The 22,083-nt window shown below is 41.2% G+C and overlaps 1 protein-coding gene across 1 annotated transcript in view; it reads left to right on the top strand.

Moving 5' to 3' along the window:
* Positions 1-7,935: 7,935 nt before the first annotated feature.
* Tmem236 (transmembrane protein 236) overlaps positions 7,936-22,083 on the top strand; it is a 48,206-nt gene continuing 34,058 nt past the window's right edge. Inside the window, exon 1 of the mRNA XM_050144761.1 lies at positions 7,936-8,245. Within this exon, the coding sequence (XP_050000718.1) occupies positions 7,989-8,245 (257 nt within the window). The 5' untranslated portion in view covers positions 7,936-7,988. The remainder of the gene's footprint in view (positions 8,246-22,083) is intronic.

Below are 22,083 nucleotides of genomic sequence, written 5' to 3'. Positions count from 1 at the left end.
GACTCTGCCTACTCTCTCTCCATCTCTTCCAGCCTGGCTATATTCTGTCCTGCCGTATATCGAAGCAGCTTTATTCATCAACCAATAAAAGCAACACATATACAGAAGGACATCGTACCTCAAGGAACAAGAGATGATTGTAGTCTGTGATCTACTGGTCATCTGTCTCACCCACGAGACATGGTCTCTAGGTTTTAGAGCACCATTTGGAACCAACAAGTCTCATTCTTATAACTCGGGTTTGCTTTACAAATGCTCACCTCATAAGTTGCCAAAACATTCTTTAGCATCAGCAGGCCTGGATCCTACAAGAAATCAGATTTTTTTCAATCACTCAACACCAATTTGAAATCACCACACAAGATTATAAATTAGTAATAAAAGTACAATGAAAAGAAATTAAGATTAACATGCCTTTAGATCAGCGGTTCTCAACCTGTGGGTTGACCCCTTTGGCAAACCTCTATCAACAAAAATGTGTTCATCATGATTCATAAAAGTAGCAAAGTTACAATTAGAAAATTCCCTGCTCCCATATCCGTCCTTCCTCCTAGATGAAACTCTATTATCTCTACAAGAATCACACCTTTAGACTGATCATATATTTATCTATATATTATGTAAAATTATATATATTATATTGTATATATTATATATTTATTTTCAGTATTAATATATACTTATATATTATATAAAATTGATTATATAGTTTTTTAGATTTTTTTCCCAGTGCTGAAGTGTAAACTTGGGGCCTTGCACATGCTTAGCATGTGTTGAAAACCTGAGAGTTAGACTATTTCCTAGAGCCTTCATTTTTAAAAACAAAACAAAACAAAACAAAAACAAACAAACAAACAAAAAAAAGCCCCCTGAATTTTAGAGGATCAGCTCTAAAACCTGACTTAAACAAAACCAAATGTGCGCCCCCTAGTGGTGTTAAGGAGCAGTGCTTTATAGACAAACTGTCAGGAAGTTGTTTCAACTACATTGGTCAAATTAGCTGCGTGTCTTTGAAGTCTGTGGGCAATCCTGCCGAGTGCTTTCAAGATTTTTAACTTAAACAAAAATTGAATCAATTAAGTCCTCAGCAGTGGGGATTTGAAACATTTAGGCACAAACATCCTTATGTGTTTGGGAGTGAATTTATGTTAATTCATTAGCGATGCATACACATTTGGATACGTTTTGATTGTGTAAATTCATTACACTGAAGTCCTAAAAGGCAAATTAGGTCATTTTCCTAGCTTGAAAAGCAGAATTTAAGGGTCATTGTAGAGAGTAACTCCTTCCTTCCTTCCTTCCTTCCTTTCTTTCTTTCTTTCTCTTTCTTGCTTTCTCTCTTTCTTTCCATATTTCATGATCTCTAGCTACCCTTCTCTGCAGTGGTGTGGATTATGTAGTGGGATGCGAAGGCATTGTTTTAGAGTTCCCCTTGGAAATCTGGCCAGTGTGAAAGGAGATCATTTAAAAAAACAAGGTTCTTCCAGAGTCAAGGAGAAGACATATAGCTGCCTGCAGAAGACAGACACACTGGAACCTTGCTGGTAAACCATAGCCACATGGCGATACATAGATAAATAAAAATGGGTTAATTAAAGATATAAGAGTTAGCCAAAAATATGCTTAAGCTATTGGCCAAACAGTATTGCAATTAAACAAACAACCCAACAACAACAACAAAAAAAACCAAGGGCCTTAGAAAGAGTAAGTTTCAAAAGGGTGTCCTAAATGAATTTGTATTGCTCTGGTTCTTCCACAGTAGCTTAAATAATTTACTACCTGGATGGATGAAGTCATGCATGATCACGCATTGAATTTAGTACAGTTATACTATGTGATTGTAACCTCGGTGGAGGGGCAGAGACACGGCGTCATAAGCTTATCAAGATGACTTCCAGTGATTCATTCGGTCCCACCTGCTTAGGAGGCTCAGCAAGCTTTACCAATCGTAAACCAGGCCCAGGAACATGGTTCCACCTCCACCCCAGTCTCTCTGCAGATCCAGTTTGATCCCAAGAGCAGTATCACTGTTACCAGCCCCTGACTTTATGCACTTCGACACCGCGCGCCAGCCAGCACAGGAAACAAACTCCCGACGTGCCAGAACATTCTTGGCAGTTTGTACATTTTGTTTCACAGGCCTGCTGAAAACAATGAATGAACCTTGAGATTACAAACGCTCTCGCTAACAATTTTAGAGACTTTCAATTTTTGACTTCCTGCCTGCAGGAAGGAAATGACAGTTGGCAGTGTGGACAACAGGTGTTCCTCTGGATGGAATGGCATCTTCTGCTGACTAAAATAAAAAGCCCTGCCTCAACACTCCTACATGGAAGTGAACTCAAACCACAGGAGTCGGTTTCTCCACCACACATCCAGCTTCAGAAACCAAATGTATTTTCTATCAGGAAGTTCTGAAACCCAGCCAGGCAAGGGCAGGACAAGGCACAGGCCTTGCAACTCAGTGTTGAACTCTTTCACGTACAGCATTTGGGGTGTTTGAAAAGGGTCTTGTACACCTCCTGGTTGTTGAAGTGCAGATGCATGACAGATCGGTCAGGGAGATTAGGGAGGAAGGCAGCAGGACTGGAGTTCCGTTCCCCACTGGAGGGCAGGTGACTTTTGAAGCCCTCTTGCATCTTGCTTTGTCTTTGTCTCCAGGCTGTTTCTTCTTCATAGCTTAGCGTTAGCATGATGGCTTTCTTTTCCTTTGCCAGGCGAGCTAGTTGCTTTGTCACTCGTTCAGATGTTATCTTCCCTGCCTGGCAGTCTGTTAGTTACCATTCAGGCAAATGAGACAACGAGAAGGGAAGACCGACGTCTCTGAAGGTCGTGCCTTGGATGAGACAAACCCCAGGCAGTTCTTTTCCAGTCACTGTTGTTAGTGCTCAGATCCGCAGTGCAATGGTTCGGAGGGTGCACAAGTTGGGAAAATTTGGAAAAGATACTGTGGTGCCTTTGTCTGGAAAGGGCCAGAATCATTGCCTAATATTAGTTATGAAATTACTTGTGCAATCCCCTAGACTTTGTCTTCCCTCTCTGACCCTAGGACCCCAAAGAACCATGTGATAGAGGAAAGGAGACAGAGTAGGTGTAAGTATGACCAAGCAAATATATTGATCATGTGCGTCCAATGAGCGAATTACCAGGGGGCAGATGGCTGTCTTGGTTTCTCCTGAAAGGCAGTGTAGGGCAGAGCATCATTCCCTAGGATAGAAGAGCAGTTAGCTGTGGCTGAAGGCTGCGCCTTCTGCAGCTGCTCTGGGCTTCCCTTTCTGTCTCCATTCATCTCTTCCACGAATCTGTGCTCCAGCCTGTTCTCTGCTGGATTCGCTGCTGAGAACTGATGACACAAAGATGAGGGCAGATGTTTCCTGCTTTCAAGGAGTGTGTGTGCTTGGTGGAGCTGCAGCCTGCAGACCAGGATATAGATAGACATGAGGGTGGTACAAAGGGGGAAGTGTGTCATCCCACTTGGAGAAAGTGACCGGAGAAAGGCTGGACAGGAGAAAGGTGAGCGTCCAAGGATGGAGGCCACGCTTCTCCCCTAGCCTGCAAAAGCAGGAGCCAGCAACTCAGTTCTAGCCAGGAAATGGTTTTCCATGGCTTTCTCCTGCTTCGTGTTAACTTCGTGGCTGTTTGCTTCTTCTTAGTTCTTCTGTTCAGAGGTTAAGTGGAAGTGAAATTCGTTTATTTGGCTTCTGCCCAAGGAAAACTGAGGGAAGTAAACTGGCAAATTAAAGAGTTACAAAATACAGGGCAACCTTTTTTTAATTGCAGTTATTTTAAAGTTGTTATTTATTTTATGGGTGTGAGTGTTTGGCTGCATGGATGCATGTGCACTGAGGCAGACCCTGTGTCCCTAGGGGCCGGATGAGGGGGTCAGATCCCCTGACACTGGAGTTAACTAGGAGTCATCACGTGAGTGCTGAGAACCAAATCTGAACTATCCGAAGAGCAAGTGTAGTAACTGTTAGGCCATCTTCCACCCCAACTGCAAGGATTTTAAAATACATTTGCTTAGTCTAAAATTATCTCCTAATCTCCTAGGTTCTTGAAGTATTTCAGTGATGGCGATATTAGTGAAATGAGTTGAGAAAACGTTCTTCCACTGCTCTCCCCATTTCCCAGGTACAATGCTGCTGATTTGATGGCTGTCCTTCTGAGTTTGAAATTTATGCGACTATCTATAACTACAATATTTTAAAGCAAAAATGAAGTTATTCCACTGAGAGTGTAACTCATAGTCTCTGCAACTTGTTTCTCCCTTCTCCTCTTCAGCTCTGTTTGTAGAGCATGAACAGTTAACAACAGTTTTCAAAGGGCAGGCTTTTTAATTTCCCCGTGCAGAAAAAAAAAATGCTCCAGCGATAAGTAGATATTTCTTTGAGTAAAAGGAAGAGTGGAAGAGGTCCATACTCAGCTTTGAGGACGGTCCTCTGCTTTCTACACTTTTCCCAGTCATGCTTTCTGAGTCGTCAGGTTTTGCACATCTGGATATATTTATCCCTTGCACCTAAACCTCACTTCTTTTTCTTAATATTTATAGTAAGCTTTGTGTGTGTGTTTGTGTGAATGTGCACATGTGATCATACATGCAAAGAACAATGGCTCCCTTTTGTATGGACAGTTGAGGCATCCCTAGAGTGGATGTTACCTGGTGTGCTTGCTTCTTCTTAGTCTCAGCCATTTCCCTCTCTGGACTAACATCATCCTCCTACTGAGTCTTCTGTCACCTCTGCATCTGGCTGGCTTCTGCTTATTTATTCATTTATCACATAGCTACTGTCTTAGTTAATTTTTCTGTTGCTGTGAGAAAATACACTGGCCAAAGCAACTTAAGGGAGAAAGGGTTTATTTTGGCTTGCATATTAAGGGTATGGTCCATCATAGAGGGGAAGTCATGGCAGAAGGAGCTTGGGACAGCTGTCACAATCTGTTCACAATCAGGAAGCAGAGAGAGATTATTGTGGTCAGCTGGCTTTCTCCTTTGTGTTTAGTCCGGCACCCTGGATGGAGCTACACACAACAGGCAAGTCTTCCCACCTCGTTTAGCCTAATTGAGATATTTGTCTTGGTTAGGATTTCTATTGCTGTGATGAGACACCATGACCACAGCAACTCTTATAAAAAAAAGACATTTTATTGGGGCTGGCTTGTAGTTTTAGAGGTTTAGTCTATTATCGTCATGGTTGGAAGCATTGTGATGCTCAGGCAGACATGATGCTGGAGAAGGAGCCAAGAATTCTATATCTGGATCAGAGGAAGCAGAAAGAGCGAGAAAGCCCAAAGACTTGGTCATTTGAAACTCTAAAGTCCCCCCTCAGTGACACATTTCCTCCACCAAGGCCACACTACTCCAACAACAGGTTTGGTTTGTTTTTTTCAGTTTCAACTTTAGACAAACTGGGTCACCTGGGAAGAAGGGAACCTCAACTCTGAAAATGCTTTCATCGGGTTTGTCTCTCGAGGCTGAGACATTGCCTGGCTTCCAGGGACTGATGTGACTGAGACAGCAAGGGAAGGAAACAATGGTAGACGCGTGGTCTCAAGGACACAGAAGGCTGGGACCTCTGAAGGAGAAACCACACAGCGTGTTTAGTATATACAGTGGGACAGGAAGACAGGGTTATGGCATCCAGCTGAATAAGGGTAGGGGCAGTCTCTTTAGGGGAGCAATCTTCAGGTTGTAAACATCCAGGGTGGGTCCTGGAGAGAAAGCTGTGGTGGACGTTCACTGCACACACTGTCAGCCTCCACACCTGGACCAGATGTGCTCAGTCATCCTTTGAGCCTCATGCTGTGCATTTGTGCATGGACCCGAGGCTATGGTCCTTGACATGACCACGCCAATGATGTGTTCACTCAGGCCTTTACACGCTCAGGGCTTCCTTTACTCTCCACAGGTAGACAAGTCCATTGGGGCATTTTTTTTTCTTTCATGATTGGTAGGGAAAGGTCTGGTTCACTGTACCCTGGGGCAAGTGGTCTTGAGAAGCCTAAGAAAGAGTAGCTGAATATGAGCCTGGAGCCGAAGCCAATGAATGGCACACCTCCATGACCCCTGCTTCAGGTCCTTCTTCCAGGCTGCTGGCCTGGAGTCCTTTCCCTGACTTCCCTCTGATGGATTGTAAGCTGTAAGATGAGAGACTCCTTCCCACAAGTTGGTTTTGTTAGTGTTTAATCAAAGCAACAGAAACAAACTAGATCACTCCCCATGTTCCTTAGTTCACGTTCCTGACAGAAAGAATCTGATGAGTCCAGCGGACTTCAGGTCTTTGGTAGATTGCTGAATGTGCCCTTTGTTCAGGCAGATAGGGCTGGAGAAGGGTGGAGGACTTGGACACCGTGACTCTTCCCATCCCTGATCTGTTCAGCATCTTCTGGAAGGATTTCCAGGTTTTACTGTGCATTTGTATCATCTCCCACAGGGACTGCAGTGATTTATTTGCATGCATTAAATATTCAGTGGATATCAATATAGTCAACACTTGTTCCCATGGTATTGGGCTCTCTGTGGGCAGAGAGCAAGAATGACAGCTGAAGAGATGGCTCAGTGGTTAGGAACACCTGCTCTTACAGAGAACTCTAGTTCAGCTCCCAGAACCCTCATCAGATGGCCTGTATTGCCTATGTTCCAGCACACACACACACACACACACACACACACACACACACACACACAGAGAGAGAGAGAGAGAGAGAGAGAGAGAGAGAGAGAGAGAGAGAGAGAAAGAGAGAGAGAGAGAGAGAGAGAGAGAGAGAGAGAGAGAAAGAGAGAGAGAGAAGTTAAAAAAGAAAACATGGATTTTTTAAAAATAAATTCTTTCCATGTCACTGCTCTATGCTTACAGGATATGTATTTCTGTCGGGACTCGGTGGAGTATTCTAATGTCACCTTCTGCTACCCCTGCTCTGCACGGCCGGCTCTTGCTGACCATTGCTGCTCCCTCAGTGGTTTTCTGTCTGAAATGTCACCAACATCTCTCCCTCATCTTAGTCATCCTTTATCTTCCCTTTCCTTTCCCATGGCCCAAAGACAACGTTGTCTCCTGCTATAGCTTTATTGTATCATGTAGTTTACACCTTTGGCCCTTGCTCTCTGATGTTCTTTATAGGCTTGTTCTCTCTATTGGACTCTGAACACTTTCAGAATGGGCAGCCCTGTTGCTCATCATCACCCCATAATACCAGGTACAATGATCATCCTAGAGCCTCAAGTAAATTTTATGCTTCACACATGGATATGCATTTTACATATTGTATGTGTTTTTTAGGCAACATACAGAGTTCCGAATGCGGAAATCCTGATAACAGGTTTCTAGCGATATCATGGCAGTTTCCTGACCAGTGCATGAAGAACAGTGTAAATTTGCGTTGCACACCCATCAGCATTCAGTAATGAATGGAGATAATATCAGGTGGGATCCTGGTTAGAAAGCTGATAAACTAAATCCAAACTCCCTTTCTCAGAACTTTGAAGAATTATAAAGAGTCGTTTTGAAGATGAAGACTTAGGAATTTGAGTACCTCTCAGATGAATTTACTTATATATAAAAATGGGACTGAAAGCATAGATGTATTCTTGTAAATGAGAGCTATTCAACTTTAGAATTGCATTATTCTAATGGTTCTAACTAATAAGAGTCAACTATTATATAGATGATATGCCAAAATCACCTATAAAAATTACATTAAAAAACATACAAAAAAATCCTCCGTTTTTACAGTGTTCCTTGCTTGAGAGCGAAACTTCTAATAAGAGATGTGTAAATACATTTAATCATCACTGCACAGTGGTTCTGTTTCTTTAAGAGACTGTGGTTGTTAAGTCAAAAGATCATTGAAGCATATGAGGGTCAATAAAAGAATAAAACCACTGGTTAGCAATTCGAGTACAAGGAACTTGATCTCAGTGTGTGTTCGTGTGCTGCTCAGAGTCAACAGAGGAGTGCCAGAGCCTTGGCTGCTTGCTGCTGCTCTTCAGGATGGTTTCTGGCAGAAAAATTAAGCTGGTTTTCTTTGAGCTTCTTGAGTTTGCTGCCTTCTCCGTTCCTACCCTTGTGTTAATGGAACAGTTTGCTGCTGCATATCAGAAAACAAGGAACGGAGCTGAAAGAACGCACTATTGGCTCATTGTTTCCTGCTCCATTGCCTATGTGGCTGCAGTGAGTCTCTTGATCTGGGTTCCGATAAAAGTTATCTTATTCAAGAAGCGGCATCTTTACAAAAACATTGTAGGATGGTAAGTAAGAGAGCTCATTAGCAGGGAGTCCCGCCATGCTTTTAATTCATGAATGTGATGTGTACGTGTGTGCCAAGCATATGAACTTAGCGCTAATGTGTGTTAGATTAATGATGACTTGCGTTCACTGTCTTTAAATGTATTGATGTTGTGGTATCTTTTATATCTTCTATATACAAATATTGATGTTATGCTATTGTTACATTTTCTATGGTCTTTTCTTTTCTGAATAACAAATTGCAAGATATGTTGGTTTGAATGTTGCCAATACTTCTCAGCACATTGAACTGTACAAAGTCTCCAGAGTTGCCCTACAGACATCATGATCAGAAGATTAGCAGACAGAATTTCACTTTTGTGTCAAACTGAAAGTAACATCTCCTTCTAAGAGTTTACATAGTACTTCGTGGGTCTAAGGCACAATTTGGCCGATCATTAACTGAAATGTTTTAGGAGCTTGATTACTAAGATTAAAAAATAAATAAAAGAATGCTTAAAGTGTTGGTAAGTCATATTAACCCTTGCAGGGAGAGAATATGTCTATGGTAATACAGAAGCACCTAAGATAAAGAGTTGATGTTGCTAGGTTCAGTGGCATATGCCTATACCCAGCGGTCAGGAGGCTGAGGTAGCACAATCCAGGGGTTCTAGGTCAGGGTGGGCTACATAACAAGACCCGACTCTCAAGAGAAAGAAAAGTGAACACAACAGCAACAACAAAGTCGCCTTACTCTGGCGTTAACTGTCAGCTTTGACTGGTGACTTGAGAACAATCTCTGTTCTTACTACATTTTTCCTTGTAGGTCTTCAGATCTGGTTCTCACTTGTCTGGGAATTCTTTATTTCCTCTGATCAGTTAAATTCTCTTTGTTACTTTGTTGCTGATTCTTGACTTTACAGGTGGGCAGTGTAGAGAGAATTTGAAAAAGGAAGAGCTGAGCGCTGTGATATAGTTTCAGGCAGCAATGTAAAAGCCTTCCATGCAGCGCCAGGGTGATCTTTGGAAGGATGCTGACACAGAGAGCTGAGTTAACCCAGGGCCTCTTAGGTACTGACACTGGATGTGGCTCCCTGAACCTTGCCAGGGCACTTTCTGTTCCCTGAGGCAAAGGCTTCTCAGACCTAAATCATTTTGTGGTTGGCATCGCTTTTGTCAGTGGAAGGCAGAGACTTTCCAACCCTAGCTTAGGTTCACAAATGGAATGTCTTAGAGGTGGACCATACACCCCAGTTTCCTCAAACTGTCCAAGACTGTTAAAGGATTTTGAGGCCATGGTGACAATTCCCAGTGATGGCGAGAGTGAAGTAGGACAGTAACCCACTGCAGGGCCTTCGTCCCCAAGGCTCTTGGCTTTGATAGCTTGTTTGGACCTTGGCTCATTTCTCTAGCACCTTATGTTCTTAATGTCATTCAGATGCCCAACTTTCACATATAATTTATTATCAGTATGATGAGTATTAAGCTCTAATTGATTTTTCACAGATCCTGTGTGTTGAGGATGTTATACATAGATTTTTATTTCTTAATTCTCTGCCACCTCATACAAGTATTTTGCCTCAAAAGGTAGATATTTTTAATGAGTGTATCAGTATTCCCAAAAGGAAACTGATACTCAGAAGAACTTAGCAACTTTCCCAAAGCCAGTCTAGTAAGTGACAGAACTGAATATTAGACATTGGCCTATCCCAGTCCACGCCTGGTATTCCAACCACTATTGTAGACTATCTCTGATGAACTTGGGTCTCTAGGGCAATTGAGCTTGAGGAGAAGTCTTTTGCTCCTAGTGTTCGATGCATGTTGTATTCTCACCCCTTTTGCTGTCTGCCCCAACTTCATGGTACACGTCTGTCCCGAGTAGTCCATACATCAAAGGGTCTTGGTTTGTTGCCACAACTTCATCTCTCAGTGATCTCTTCTGGGGAATCCTTTCCCTGCCTTTAGTTTCTATTTGTGGGTGAGGCTGGCCCCAGGTGCTGTAAATGGCTTTACATAGATATCAGTCTATCTGTAATTTCGGTGAACTCTGCAACTATTTCCTCATGGGCTCATTCATGCACTCTATCTAGTGGTGACCTCTTAGGGCCATTAAGGAGAAGAAACAGCTCATGAAAGAAACTTGTAGGCATTTTATATGCTCAGCAAAGCTAAATTTAGACTTTATGGCAGCTCAGTGAAGTTGGGTGCTGCTGTCCTCATGTTCTATCCGGAGAAATAGAAACTTCATGCGATAGCTTTGTTAAGAGCCACAGCTGCCTTGAAGTGGGTCTGGGATCTGCAAGCCCTGAGTTGTCAAATTCTGTGCAAGTCCTTCTGTTTTCAGAATTTTCTTTCTTTCTTCCTTTTGATTTTGAAGGCCAACCATGGTTTACTTAAATGGCATTAGAATATATTTCTCCAAAAGATGTACATTTCATTAGTACTCATAACATGATTTCCAAAGATATTTTGTCATTTGAACACATGAGAGGCAGCATCGTGATACCATTATAACCTCAAAGTTGTTTTTGTATTTATACACGTGCAATCATATACAGGGCATTAAACCTTAGTTGCTACGTGAAGATAGCTTTAAGAAAGAAGATAGTTTTAGCCAGGTGTGGGTGGTGCATGCCTTTAATTCCAGCACTTGGGAGGCAGAGGCAGGGGGATCTCGGAGAGTTCAAGACCAGCCTGGTCTACAACAGCTAGTTCCAGGACAGGCCCCAAAGCTACTCAGGCTCAAAAAAAAAAAAAAAAAAAAAAAAAAAAAAAAAAAAAAAAAAAAAAAAAAAAAAAAAAAAAAAAAAAAAAAAAAAAGTTTTAAAAAACAGTAGAGGGGATCACAAACATTATGGTTTAAATTTATTCTTGATTGTGTAATGTAGGACCCAGTCAAAGCTCAATAGAGGTTTGAGTTTCAGTAGTTTATCCTAAGACAATACCCGGTTGCAAGAAAGACCATAAACTGAGACTACCCGGGCACCACCCAGGAACAGACCATCCAAAGGAAATTCCTAACGTTCCAACCATTGTAGATAGCATCACCTGCCAGCACACGCCCATCGCTTTTCAGCAGGACACCAGTAGACAAATTCTAGCCAATCAGGATTGAACCCGTCACCTCAAGCCCTGCTAATGTAATTTTTCTGGTTCTTGCCTTTAAATAGTGCTCTCTAGAAGGTTGGGGTACCTCCTCTTGCTGCTGTGCTGATGAGGTCCCTGCCAGCTGGCTTGCAATTATGTGCACGATAATAAACCTTGCTTTTGTATATAGGTGAGTCATTCTCCCTGGTGGTCTTTTGGGGTCCCCACAGACTGGGCACAACAATTGTTGAGTAACTAGGGAGATAGTTGTTCATATAAAGTTTCACAGATCCTTAAATTCATAGGTTTGAATTGATGAGACTATTTGAGAAAATCCCCCAAAAACCCACATGAACCCTAGAAAACTGATCTTCAGAGAGAGGGACCAGAGAACTGATAAGAATCTGTTCAAAGGACATGGGTAAGAAAGAGCAGACATGGACTCAAATCTCAGCTTTGACATTGTCTTATTTGAGTTATTTATATTCTCTGAGCTTTAATTTTCTCAAGAACCAAACAGGGACACTTAGTTTCCATATGGGAGATTAAAAAAAAAAAAAGACAAAAAAAAAAAAAACCCACAACGTAAGATTGTGTATCTAAAATTGCTATTCCGGTGCCTCGGAGCACTATGGACATCAGTGTTAGTGACTCCCATGAACTGGTTAATTCCATTTAAACTGTGAACTTGTTTAATCCATAGAGTAATCATGAGAAATGGACAATGTTATGATAAAACTGAAGCAAAGTAGATGCTGTCTGTGGTACTACTAGAATCTGAGGAATTTTGTAGGATCTCTTTTGTCGTTTGAGCATGAGAACCCATATAGTGATTCTCTCAAAAGCAACTTTTGCATTTACACAAGTGCTTGGAGTTTCTCTTTCTCTGTGACCCACTGGAAGATGCTCTGAGTTGACCAGGTGGCTATAAATCTTTTATAAAGAGGAAATGAGTCACAGAGCTGAGGACTTACACTAAGTCAACAGCAGAGACTGAACTTTCACTTGTGCAAAACACTTCCTCATTCTTTCAGAATCATTGTTCCTTTCTTCACTGCCTGTTGTCATTCATATGGATTAGGGAGAAGCTGGGTGGAATAGAGAAAAGCCTGTAAGTAAATACCCAAGTGTGTCTGCCAATTGGTAAGAGAGATCCTATCCTGGGTGGATCAGAAGGCTCACCAGTGACAGGGCAGCTCTGGAGGATCTGTGGAAATCCCCAGATTGCTTCAGGATCCAGAGCTGTGTTTCAGGGATTCTTCCTCCTCTTCTTCACAAGAGAATTCTTTCAGACTATGATGTATCAGGAGTCTGCAGGCCTGCAAAGTTGCAAAGGCCATACTTTGAATGACATTTTAGTTTGCTGTGATTTTGCTGTCGCTTTTTTAGGTAATGGGAATGGTAGTGGTGGTAGGTGTCATCATAGTTAAACAGGAACCAACACTTGATCACTTGCTAGGTGCCATGTGTACTTCCAGACATCTTATCTACATCTCTTCAGTCAACTCCCTAAACTTGATACTTAACAAGCATAGCTCCCCTCTTATAAATGAGGAAATTGAGTCACAGAAATTAACAGGTCACACAAACAAGAGGTATAAGAATAGCCCTTGGATGACTGCAGAGTCCACTGGTAAGACACACAGCATCTGTAGCTTCTGTGCTGTACTGCACAGACTGGCTAACCTGCAGGGAATGCAGCCCACTGTTTTCAGTAGGGTATCAGCAACCATTGTGTTATTATTATTGTTGTTATTATTGTTTATGATTATGATAGTGCTATTGAGGTAGGACCTCATGTAGCACAGAAGCACTTCAAACTTGGTGTGTAGCTGAATTCTTGAACCTCTTGCCTCTACCTCCCAATTGCTTGGATCATAGGAATTCACACCCACTCCCAGTTTTGTGCAGTGCTGGGGATCCAAACCGAGACCTTTTTCACACTAGACAAGCAGCCTGCCAACAGAGCTGCGTCCACACCTTCATACCAGTACTGGTGCTTTAGAGTAATCTTCTTTACCAGTGCTCCCATGCGTCTGTCACTTTCCTCTCTAGGAAGAATCAGTGACTTTATCATTCGGGTCTGTGTTTCTTTCTTTACTCTATCCCATAAGTCAGCAAGAGTCGCTCTTTTGGTCTTTACCCACCACCATAGTCCAGTGTTTCTTCTCCTGTTCCCTGTGACTGTTTAGCTCACCCCAGTTGGACTTTCATTTCCAGTCCCATCAAGGATTTGATTTCCTGGCATGGTTATATATTCAGATGCAGTCTAAGGCCCTTGTCCTGAGTTTATTTAAGGAAACACAAAGAACATTTTGTTAATTATGGCTAGGGTTCTAAAGTCTGTTCATCCCCCAATCTTGCCAAGTCCTTTTTAATATCATAGTGCAGTCATGTGTGTTTAAAGATGGAACCTTCTGAGAAATGGGTTTCTTGATACTTCAAGAAGTAAGTGCTTGAGTCCTCTACACATACTGTGTACTGTTGAGGTTATTTTTATTTGTTTGGAGTACTGAGGATCAAACCCAAGGCCTTCTGCATGCTAGACTGGCTAGCCCTCTATCACCGAGCTACACCCCAGTGTATTATTTGCTTTTTATACTTGAAGCCTAGAATTCATTATATCCCTTCATCCATCTCCAAAGTGCTAGAATTAGAGGTATGTACCACTATGTCAAGATAAAGAGAGTTTTTTTTTAAATTGAAATATTTAAGTGTATTTTCTTTTAAATTCTCACATAACAATGATACCCATTTTGGAGGCACACTGAGGCATTTCAATACATGTATTTGATGTATAAAGAGCAGGTTAGGGTAACTAGCATATATATGTATATGTCTTTAGATGTCTTCAACTTTGCACTGGAAATACTCATTTTCTCTTGTATTTGAAATACTCAGCTAATGTGTTAACTGTGCCATCCTATTTTTATCTTTCCCATCAATCTGCACCTCTGTACCCCTTCACCATCCTTGCTCCATAAATTCCACCTCTGCACTCCTCCTGCCATGCCTAGAAACTTGTTTAATAAGTATCAGGACTATATAAAACAACAATAAAAGTTTTGGATAGTAAATGCAGAGGCTACTACCATGCTTATCATCATTTTGATATTATATACTGTACACAGATTGTATGTGATCTACTTTATGATTGGCAGCACAATACATATAGTATACATCACCATAAATGTGTGAGTAAATCCTTGTTCTAGGACTATAATCTGGCTATGACCTCGCCAGGTGAGAGGAGTTTTTTCACTCCATTGTCATCTTTTGAGATTACTGTAATATATGTCACACATTGTCTGCATCCTCACTTTGTGGCCTGTGGCTGCATTCCTCTTGAAGAAAGGTTTCTGAACATCAGCTTTGCCCCTTAAAAATCAACTTGGTGGCTGGAAGAAATCTGAGAACTCAGTGTCTAGGCTGTTTCTTACAAGATAGATAGATGGTCTACCTCCCCCAACTCTTTAAAACGGGGAACTTAGTATGTTCTATGGTTCTCTAATTATCAGGATTGTCTTCAGTCCTGGTATTTATCAGACAAAGCCTGCCACCATGTAGCATCCCTCCTAATTCACTTTCAAGACTTTGCCTCTCTTTATATATCAGTGGGCTTGACCATGATCAGGAAAGCTGCCATTGTTCTTCAACACCTCCTCTCTATGTTCCTTAAACTTATTATCCATTGCCAAAAACATAAGCTGCCATTTCTGTGATTTTATCTCCAGGGCAACTTCTATGAGCACACTGTATCTATCTGTCCCAACATTTTTCAGACACAGGAAGGCCATTGTCACCCACCGTCCTCAGATGTGGCCCTAGATAGCCAAGTTCAGTTTGCCGAATTCCTACAATCCTTCCTGTCCCATAGTTCCTAAGCTTTGTGCAGTTTTGGAAGTCTCCTTTGGATGCTGGCAGGCTTTCTAATGACTGGATATCATATCTTGATATACTTTTGATGAAAATGCTGACTTCAACCATCAGTTCAATACCATTGACTTCATCTGTAGTCATACCACTAGCTTTATAACTAAGAGTCTAGTCAATTGAAACTTCTAGAAAATTTGCTTCAAGGTAGAGACTTCTAAAAGACTAACTTCACAACAACTACAACATATATTCAGAGGACCTAATGTAGACTCATGCAGGAACTGACACTGTCAATTCAATCTTTGTGAGCCCTTTGAGACCTGCTTAATTGATTTCTATGGGTCATATTCTTGTGGTGTTTTTTACCCCTCTGGATCCTACAATCCTTCCTCCCCCCTTTTTGATTGGGAGACCTTTAATGACTGCCTTTATTTCCTTAGGGGTTATAGGTCAATTTATGTTGTTTATCTGATCTTTGCTAAGTGGTATCTATGAAGAAAATTATCAATTTCTTTTAGATTTTCCAATTTTATGGAGTACAAACTTTTAATGTATCACCTCATGATGCTTTGGATTTTATCAGTGTTTGTTGTTATGTCCCCCTTTTTATTTCTGATTTTGTTAATTTGGAGATCTCTCTCATCTTTTAGTTAGTTTAGATGAGGGTTTGACCATCTTGTTGATTTCCTCAAAGAATCAACTGTTTTATTGATTCTTTGTATTGTTTTATTTGTTTCTATTTCAGTTTGACTAACTGCTATCTACTCTTGGGTGTGCTTCTTTTATTCTAGAGCTTTCAGGTGTGCTATTAAGTTGCTAGTATGAAATCTCTGTAGTTTCCCTATGAAGGCACTTAGTGTTGTGAACTTTCCTCTTAGCGCTGCTTTCATTATGTCCCGTATGTTTGGGTGTGCTGTGAATTCATTTTCATTGAATCCTAGGAAGTCTTTAATGTCTTTCTTTATTTCTGTCTTTACCCAGCAGTCATTCAGTAGAGAGTTGTTTACTTTCATGAGTTTGTAGACTTTCTGTTGTTTCTGAAATCCAACTTCAGTCTGTGGTGATCTGATAGGATGCAGGGGTTTATTTCAGTTTTCTTGTATGTGGTGAGACTTGCTTCATGATGGATTATGTGGTCACTTTTGGAGAAAGCTTCATAAGATGCTGAGGAGAAGATGTGTTCTTTTGTGTTTTGGTGAAATGTTCTGTGGGTATCTGTTAGATTCATTTGGTTTATAATGTCTGTTAGCTCCAGTGTTTCTCTGTTTGGTTTTTGTCTGGATGACTTGTCCATTGGTAAGAGTTGGATATAGAACTCTCCCACTATCAATGTGTGTGGGGTTGATGTATGATTTAAGCTTTTACAATATTTCTTTTGCAAATGTGAGTACCTTTATTTGGGGGCATAGATATTAAGAACTAAAGCATCATCTCGGTGGATTTTTCCTTTGATGAATATGAAGTGTCCTTCCTCATCTTTTGATTAACTTTGGTTTGAAGTCTATTTTGTTAGATATTAGAATGGCTACAGCAGTTTGCTTCTTAGGTCTATTTGTTTGGAAAAGCTTTTCCCAACCCTTTACTCTGAGGGATTGTCTATCTTTATTTTGAGGTGTGTTTCTTACACACAGCAGAAGGATGGACCCTGTTTTCACATCCCCCTCTGTTAGTCTATGTCTTTTTATTAGAGAATTGAGACCATTGATAATGAAGGATTTAAATGACAAAGGATAATTGCTGTTATTTTGTTGTTGGTGGTAATGGTAGTATGTGAGTATGTGTATGTGCATGTGCATGTGTGCGTGTGTGTGTGTGTGTGTGTGGTTTTCCTTTGGGTTTCACTGGTGTTTTCATGGGTGGAGTTAATCTCCTTGGGTTGGAATCTTCTTTCTAGTATTTTCTGCAGGGCTGGATTTGTAGATAGATATTGTGTAAATTTGATTTTATTATGGAATATCTTGTTTTCTCAATCTATGGTGACAGAAAATTTTACTGGGTACAGTAGCCTGGGCATACAACTGAGGTTTCTGCAGCCTGCAGGACATTTGTCTAGATTCGTCTAGCTTTTAGAGTTTCTGTTGACAAGTTGGGTATAATTCTAATAGGTCTGCCTTTATGTTACTTGCTTTTTTCCCCCTTGCAACTTTTAATATTCTTTCTTTTGTGCTGTATGTTTAGTGTTTTGATTATTATGTGGAGAGGGGACTTCTTTTTTGGTCTAGTCTATTTGGTGTTCTGTAGTTAGGGTTTCTATTGCTGTGAAGAGACAACATGACCACAGAAACTCTTATAAAAACATTTAATTGGGATGACTCATTTTACAGTTTCAAAGGTTTAGTTCATTATTGTCATAGTAGGACATGGCGGTGTGCAGGCAGACATGATGCTGGAGGAGCTGAGAGTTCTACATCTTCATCTGCAGGCAGCAGAAGGAGAGATTGCTTGCTACATTAGGCATGGCTTGAGCATATATAAGACCTCAAACTCTGTCCCCACAGTGACACAATTCTTCCAACAAGGCCACACCTCTTAATAGTGCTACTTTCTATGGCCAAGCATTCACACTCATGAGTTCATGGGGTCCATAATTATTCAAACCATCACAAGTATGCTTCTTTTACCTTTATAGGTATTTCCTTCTTTAGGTTAAGACAACTTTCTTCTATGAGTTTGTTGAAGATATTTTCTGTGCCTTTGAGTTTGAATTCTTCTCCTTCTTCTATTCCTATTACTTTTAGGGTTGGTCTTTTCATAGTATCCCAGATTTCCTAGATTTTTTTTTGTCAGGGATTTTTTATATTTAACATTTTCTTTGGTGAATCTATTTCTTCTATTGTATCTTCAATGCCTGAGATCCTCTCTTTTATCTCTTGTACTCTGTTGGTGCTTTTCTTTGCAGTTCCTGTTTAGTTACCTAGATGTTCCTTTTCTAGAATTCCCACAGTCTGTGTTTTCTTTATAGTTTGTGTTTCCATTTTAAGGTATTGAACAGTTTTATTAGTGTCCTCCAACTGTTCATTCTTTCTTGACTTTTCTTAAAGAATTTATTTCTTCCATTTTATTGATCATCTTTTCCTTGGTTTCTTCAAGTAATTTATTCATTTCTTCTTTAAGGATCTCTATCAGCTTCATAAAGTTAATTTTACTGTCTTTTTCTGTGCTTCCACTGTGTTGGAATATTCAGGACTTGCTATAGTAGGATACCTCGGCTCTGGATGTTGTTTATTATGTTCTTATGCTGGCATCTATACATCTGGGTTTGGGGTCATTATAGGTCTAGGTACTGATTTCTAGGTCTATTTTTGTTGGATAGGTGTTTGGTTCCTTGGTTTCTGTTTCCTCTCTGGTCTTCTGGCCTGTGTGGCCTGTGGTTAAGCAGGGGGTCTCTGCCTGAGTTACAGAATGGTACATGTCAATGAGAAGGGGGGAGAGGATCCCGGGATTGTGTTTGCGGCGGGGAAGCACTGAGAGTGTAGAGGTGATCTACAGGCAGACATTCTACCTGGACTTCTGGTGGCTAGTATGGCCTATGGTGCAGCAGGGAGTTTCTGCCTGAGTTGGGGCCTGGGATATGGTGACAAGGAGGGAGGGGCTTAGGGATAGTGTGGGGGAGCATTGAGAGAGTGGAGGAGGACTGTGGGAAGCCCACCTGGTCTTCTGGCAGGCATGACCTGAGAGAGTGGGGAGGTCAGCAGGCGACTGGCCTACCTGCCAGTAGTTCACTCACATTCCTATTGGATATAACTATACCTGTTTAATCACTTCTCTATTCAGTCACACCTTTAACATCTTGATAGTGTCACTCAGAGTTGTCTATATTTTGTGATGTCTGCAAGGAAGTAACTTCCTTAACTCCTGCCAAGTTACATAAAATGTCTTAAACTAAATGATGTTACTAGAAATTTTTCAGGTTCACAATAATCTAACAGTCTCCTCTTCTGGCTTAAGCAAATGAGAGGTTTACATACATAATGATAAATTCAGCTATCTGAAATTCTTTGTAATTCCCATTTCTTGTTAGTGCAATACTCTTCTAAATAAACATTTACAGGTTATTCATTGGCTGCCTGGCAGGCTTGTTCCCAAACTGACATCAGGATTCTAATGATCATATCTCGGGATTAGCCTCACATTCAAGACTGTCTACCCTCTAACCTCTACATACCTCTCCAAACTATCTCAATACACAAATTCTTCATTCAGTTCTTGCTAATTCCAAGCAACTAAGTCCCTCACCACACTGAGTATTGCATCCTTCTTCAAAGATTTGGGCTCTACTCTAGAAATTTCACATTTATGCAGGGAAAAAATACTGATGTAACTCTGGTAGTTATATGTGTGTATTTGTGGTATACATTTGTGTTGCAAGGAGAGGAAGCTTGTTGTTTGTCCTGGCTGCCCAGCTAGTTTATACCCGAAATAAACACACAGAAATTGTATTAATTAAAATACTGCTTGGCCCATTAGCTCTAGTTTCTTATTGGCTAATTCTTACATCTTAATTTAACCCATTTCCATTAATCTGTGTATCGCCACATGACTGTGGCTTACCAGCAAGATTCTAACCAGTGTCCATCTCAGGCAGTACATCCATGGCGTCCCTGTGACTCTGCTCTCTTCCTCCCAGCATTCAGTTTTGTTTTCTCCACCTACCTAAGTTCTGCCCTATCAAGGCAGTTCCTTTATTCATTAACCAATGAAAGCAACACACGAACAGAAGAACCTCCTACACCACATATGTATGCATGTGTGAAGCCCAGAGGTTGATGCAAGGTGTCTTTCTCTATTGTTGTTTAATTTTTTTCTTGTTAGATAGAATTACTCACTAAACCAGGATCTTGCTATTTTGGCCTCGAATGGCCCTAGGATCCTTTGCCTCTTTCTGCCTCCCTGGTGCTGAGCCTCACAGCAACACTGCAGTGCATGGCTCCTTTACACCTGCACAGCAAGCGCTTTCTAGTTCCTTCCCCACCCTGTCTCACTCCGTCATGGTGCCTTGCATGCAGCAGATTTTCAGGTTGGGTGTGTGTGGCCACAGAGTAGAGAAAAAGCTCACAGTGTAGAGTTTTAGCTGAACTTGGAAAGATGAGGGTAGAAGACATCCCCACAGGTAAGGGCATACAATGTACTGACAGGGAAAGAAGCATGCATGTTTTAAAGGGTGGGAGGGGATCTAGCTTCTTCTTTCTCTGAAAGAAGCTAGCAGAAAGAAAGGAGTCGGGTAGCATCACGGTCATTGGGAATAGGAGATTTGAAGTTAGTCCATCTTGGATTAGAACTCAGCTTTTGTTGTAATAAGAGCGGTGGGGCTGCATCCCCGACACCTGGCTGCCCGCATTGCTAGCTTATGCCCTGAAATAATTACATGGAAACTGTATTCTTTTAAACACTGCCTGGCCCATTAGTTCCAGCCTCTTATTGGATAGCTCTTACATATTGATCTAGCCCATTTCTAATAATCTGTGTAGCCCACGAGGTAACTTACCAGGGAAGATCTTAACCTGCTGCTGTGTCAGTTGGGAGAATCATGGCGACTGCCTGATTCGGCTTCTTTCTCCCAGCAGTCTGTTCTGTTTACTCCGCCTACCTAATTTTCTGTCCTATCAGGGCCAAGAAGTTTTCTTTATTAATTAACCAATGAAAGCAACAGATAAATACAAGACTCACCTCCATCAAGCTTTTACATCCTAGGGGATGACGTGGAGTAAATTAATTAAACCTTCAGAATCAGCTTCATTGTCAGTGGGAGGCTTTGTGTGGCATCTGAGTGACTGAAACACCATGTTTCACCACAGTGTTTGGCATTCAGTAGCAACTTAGAAGAAGGCACAGGAGTGTTCTGTTTGACAGCATTAGGAGCAGATTCAAGGAGCCTCTGGCAGGAAACTTTGACTTAGGAAAAAGAAAATCTCACAAGTTTCTGAGCAGAGAGTCATTTCCCAAGTAATTATCTGACCTCTGCCCCACCAAGCTTCCTCCATGAGTAATCTCAGGGCAAGAAATTGCTACACAAACAGGAAGTTTTAATCCATTGTGGCTGAGTTTGCCTTCTAATCATGGGCTCAATTCCTGAGAGAGTCTTCTCATCGTCCATTCAGCGATAGTGGCTGTTGATGTCACGGAGCATGTGCTTTTCCAGCATGCACCTGTCGCTGTGCTCACAAGTTTTCCTTCCCTCCACGCTGTATGTACAATAGTGGTATCCTGTTAGTTTAAACATAAGGAGACATTCAAAGATTCGCTGATATCTCTAGCCGGAATCCTCTTATTCTGCAATATTCTAGAATTGCTAGAGCAAAGTGTTTAAGCTTGCTGATATAGCAGAATTTGCTGTCTCAAAGTTTCAGAGACTTAGGATTCTGCAGCCGAACTGTTAGCAAGGCTGTTCCTTCTGAAGAGTCAAAGGGGAGTGTTTGCCATGCCCCCTGGGAAGTATAGAGTGGGGGCCAGCCATCTTACTTCTCTCCGATCTTGATTTCCATGTTCACATGGCATTTTCCTGATCTTTCCTCTCTTAGAAGTCCTTTTGTGCTTGTCTGCTTTCGGAAATGTTCCCATAATATTGACTTATAATCTATCCTGATACGCTATTTTAACTTAATTACTTTAGAAAAACATTATTTCAAATAACTTATTTTTTTGAGGAACTAGAAAAAGAATAGGGATTCAGTCATAACTGGGGAAAAAACTTAACCCCACAGCATCCCATCCTCTGAACACTTAAGCTTCATATTGTTTTCTTGCAGAAAATGCATTCATTCTAGTATCTCAGAAATTCTTACTCATTTCAGTATCAATTCTGCAATCATGAGCTCTTCTAAACATCATCTCAAAGTGCCCCAACTCACCATCTATGAACAAGGCTTAGGAGTATGGTCCTGGGTCAAAATTCCTTTCT

The sequence above is a fragment of the Alexandromys fortis genome, unplaced genomic scaffold (assembly GCF_014885135.2).
Source record: "Alexandromys fortis isolate MF-2015 unplaced genomic scaffold, M_Fortis_MF-2015_v1.1 scaffold_52, whole genome shotgun sequence".
NCBI classification, from domain to species: Eukaryota; Metazoa; Chordata; class Mammalia; order Rodentia; family Cricetidae; genus Alexandromys; species Alexandromys fortis.
This window is presented reverse-complemented; position numbering and strand designations above follow the sequence as displayed.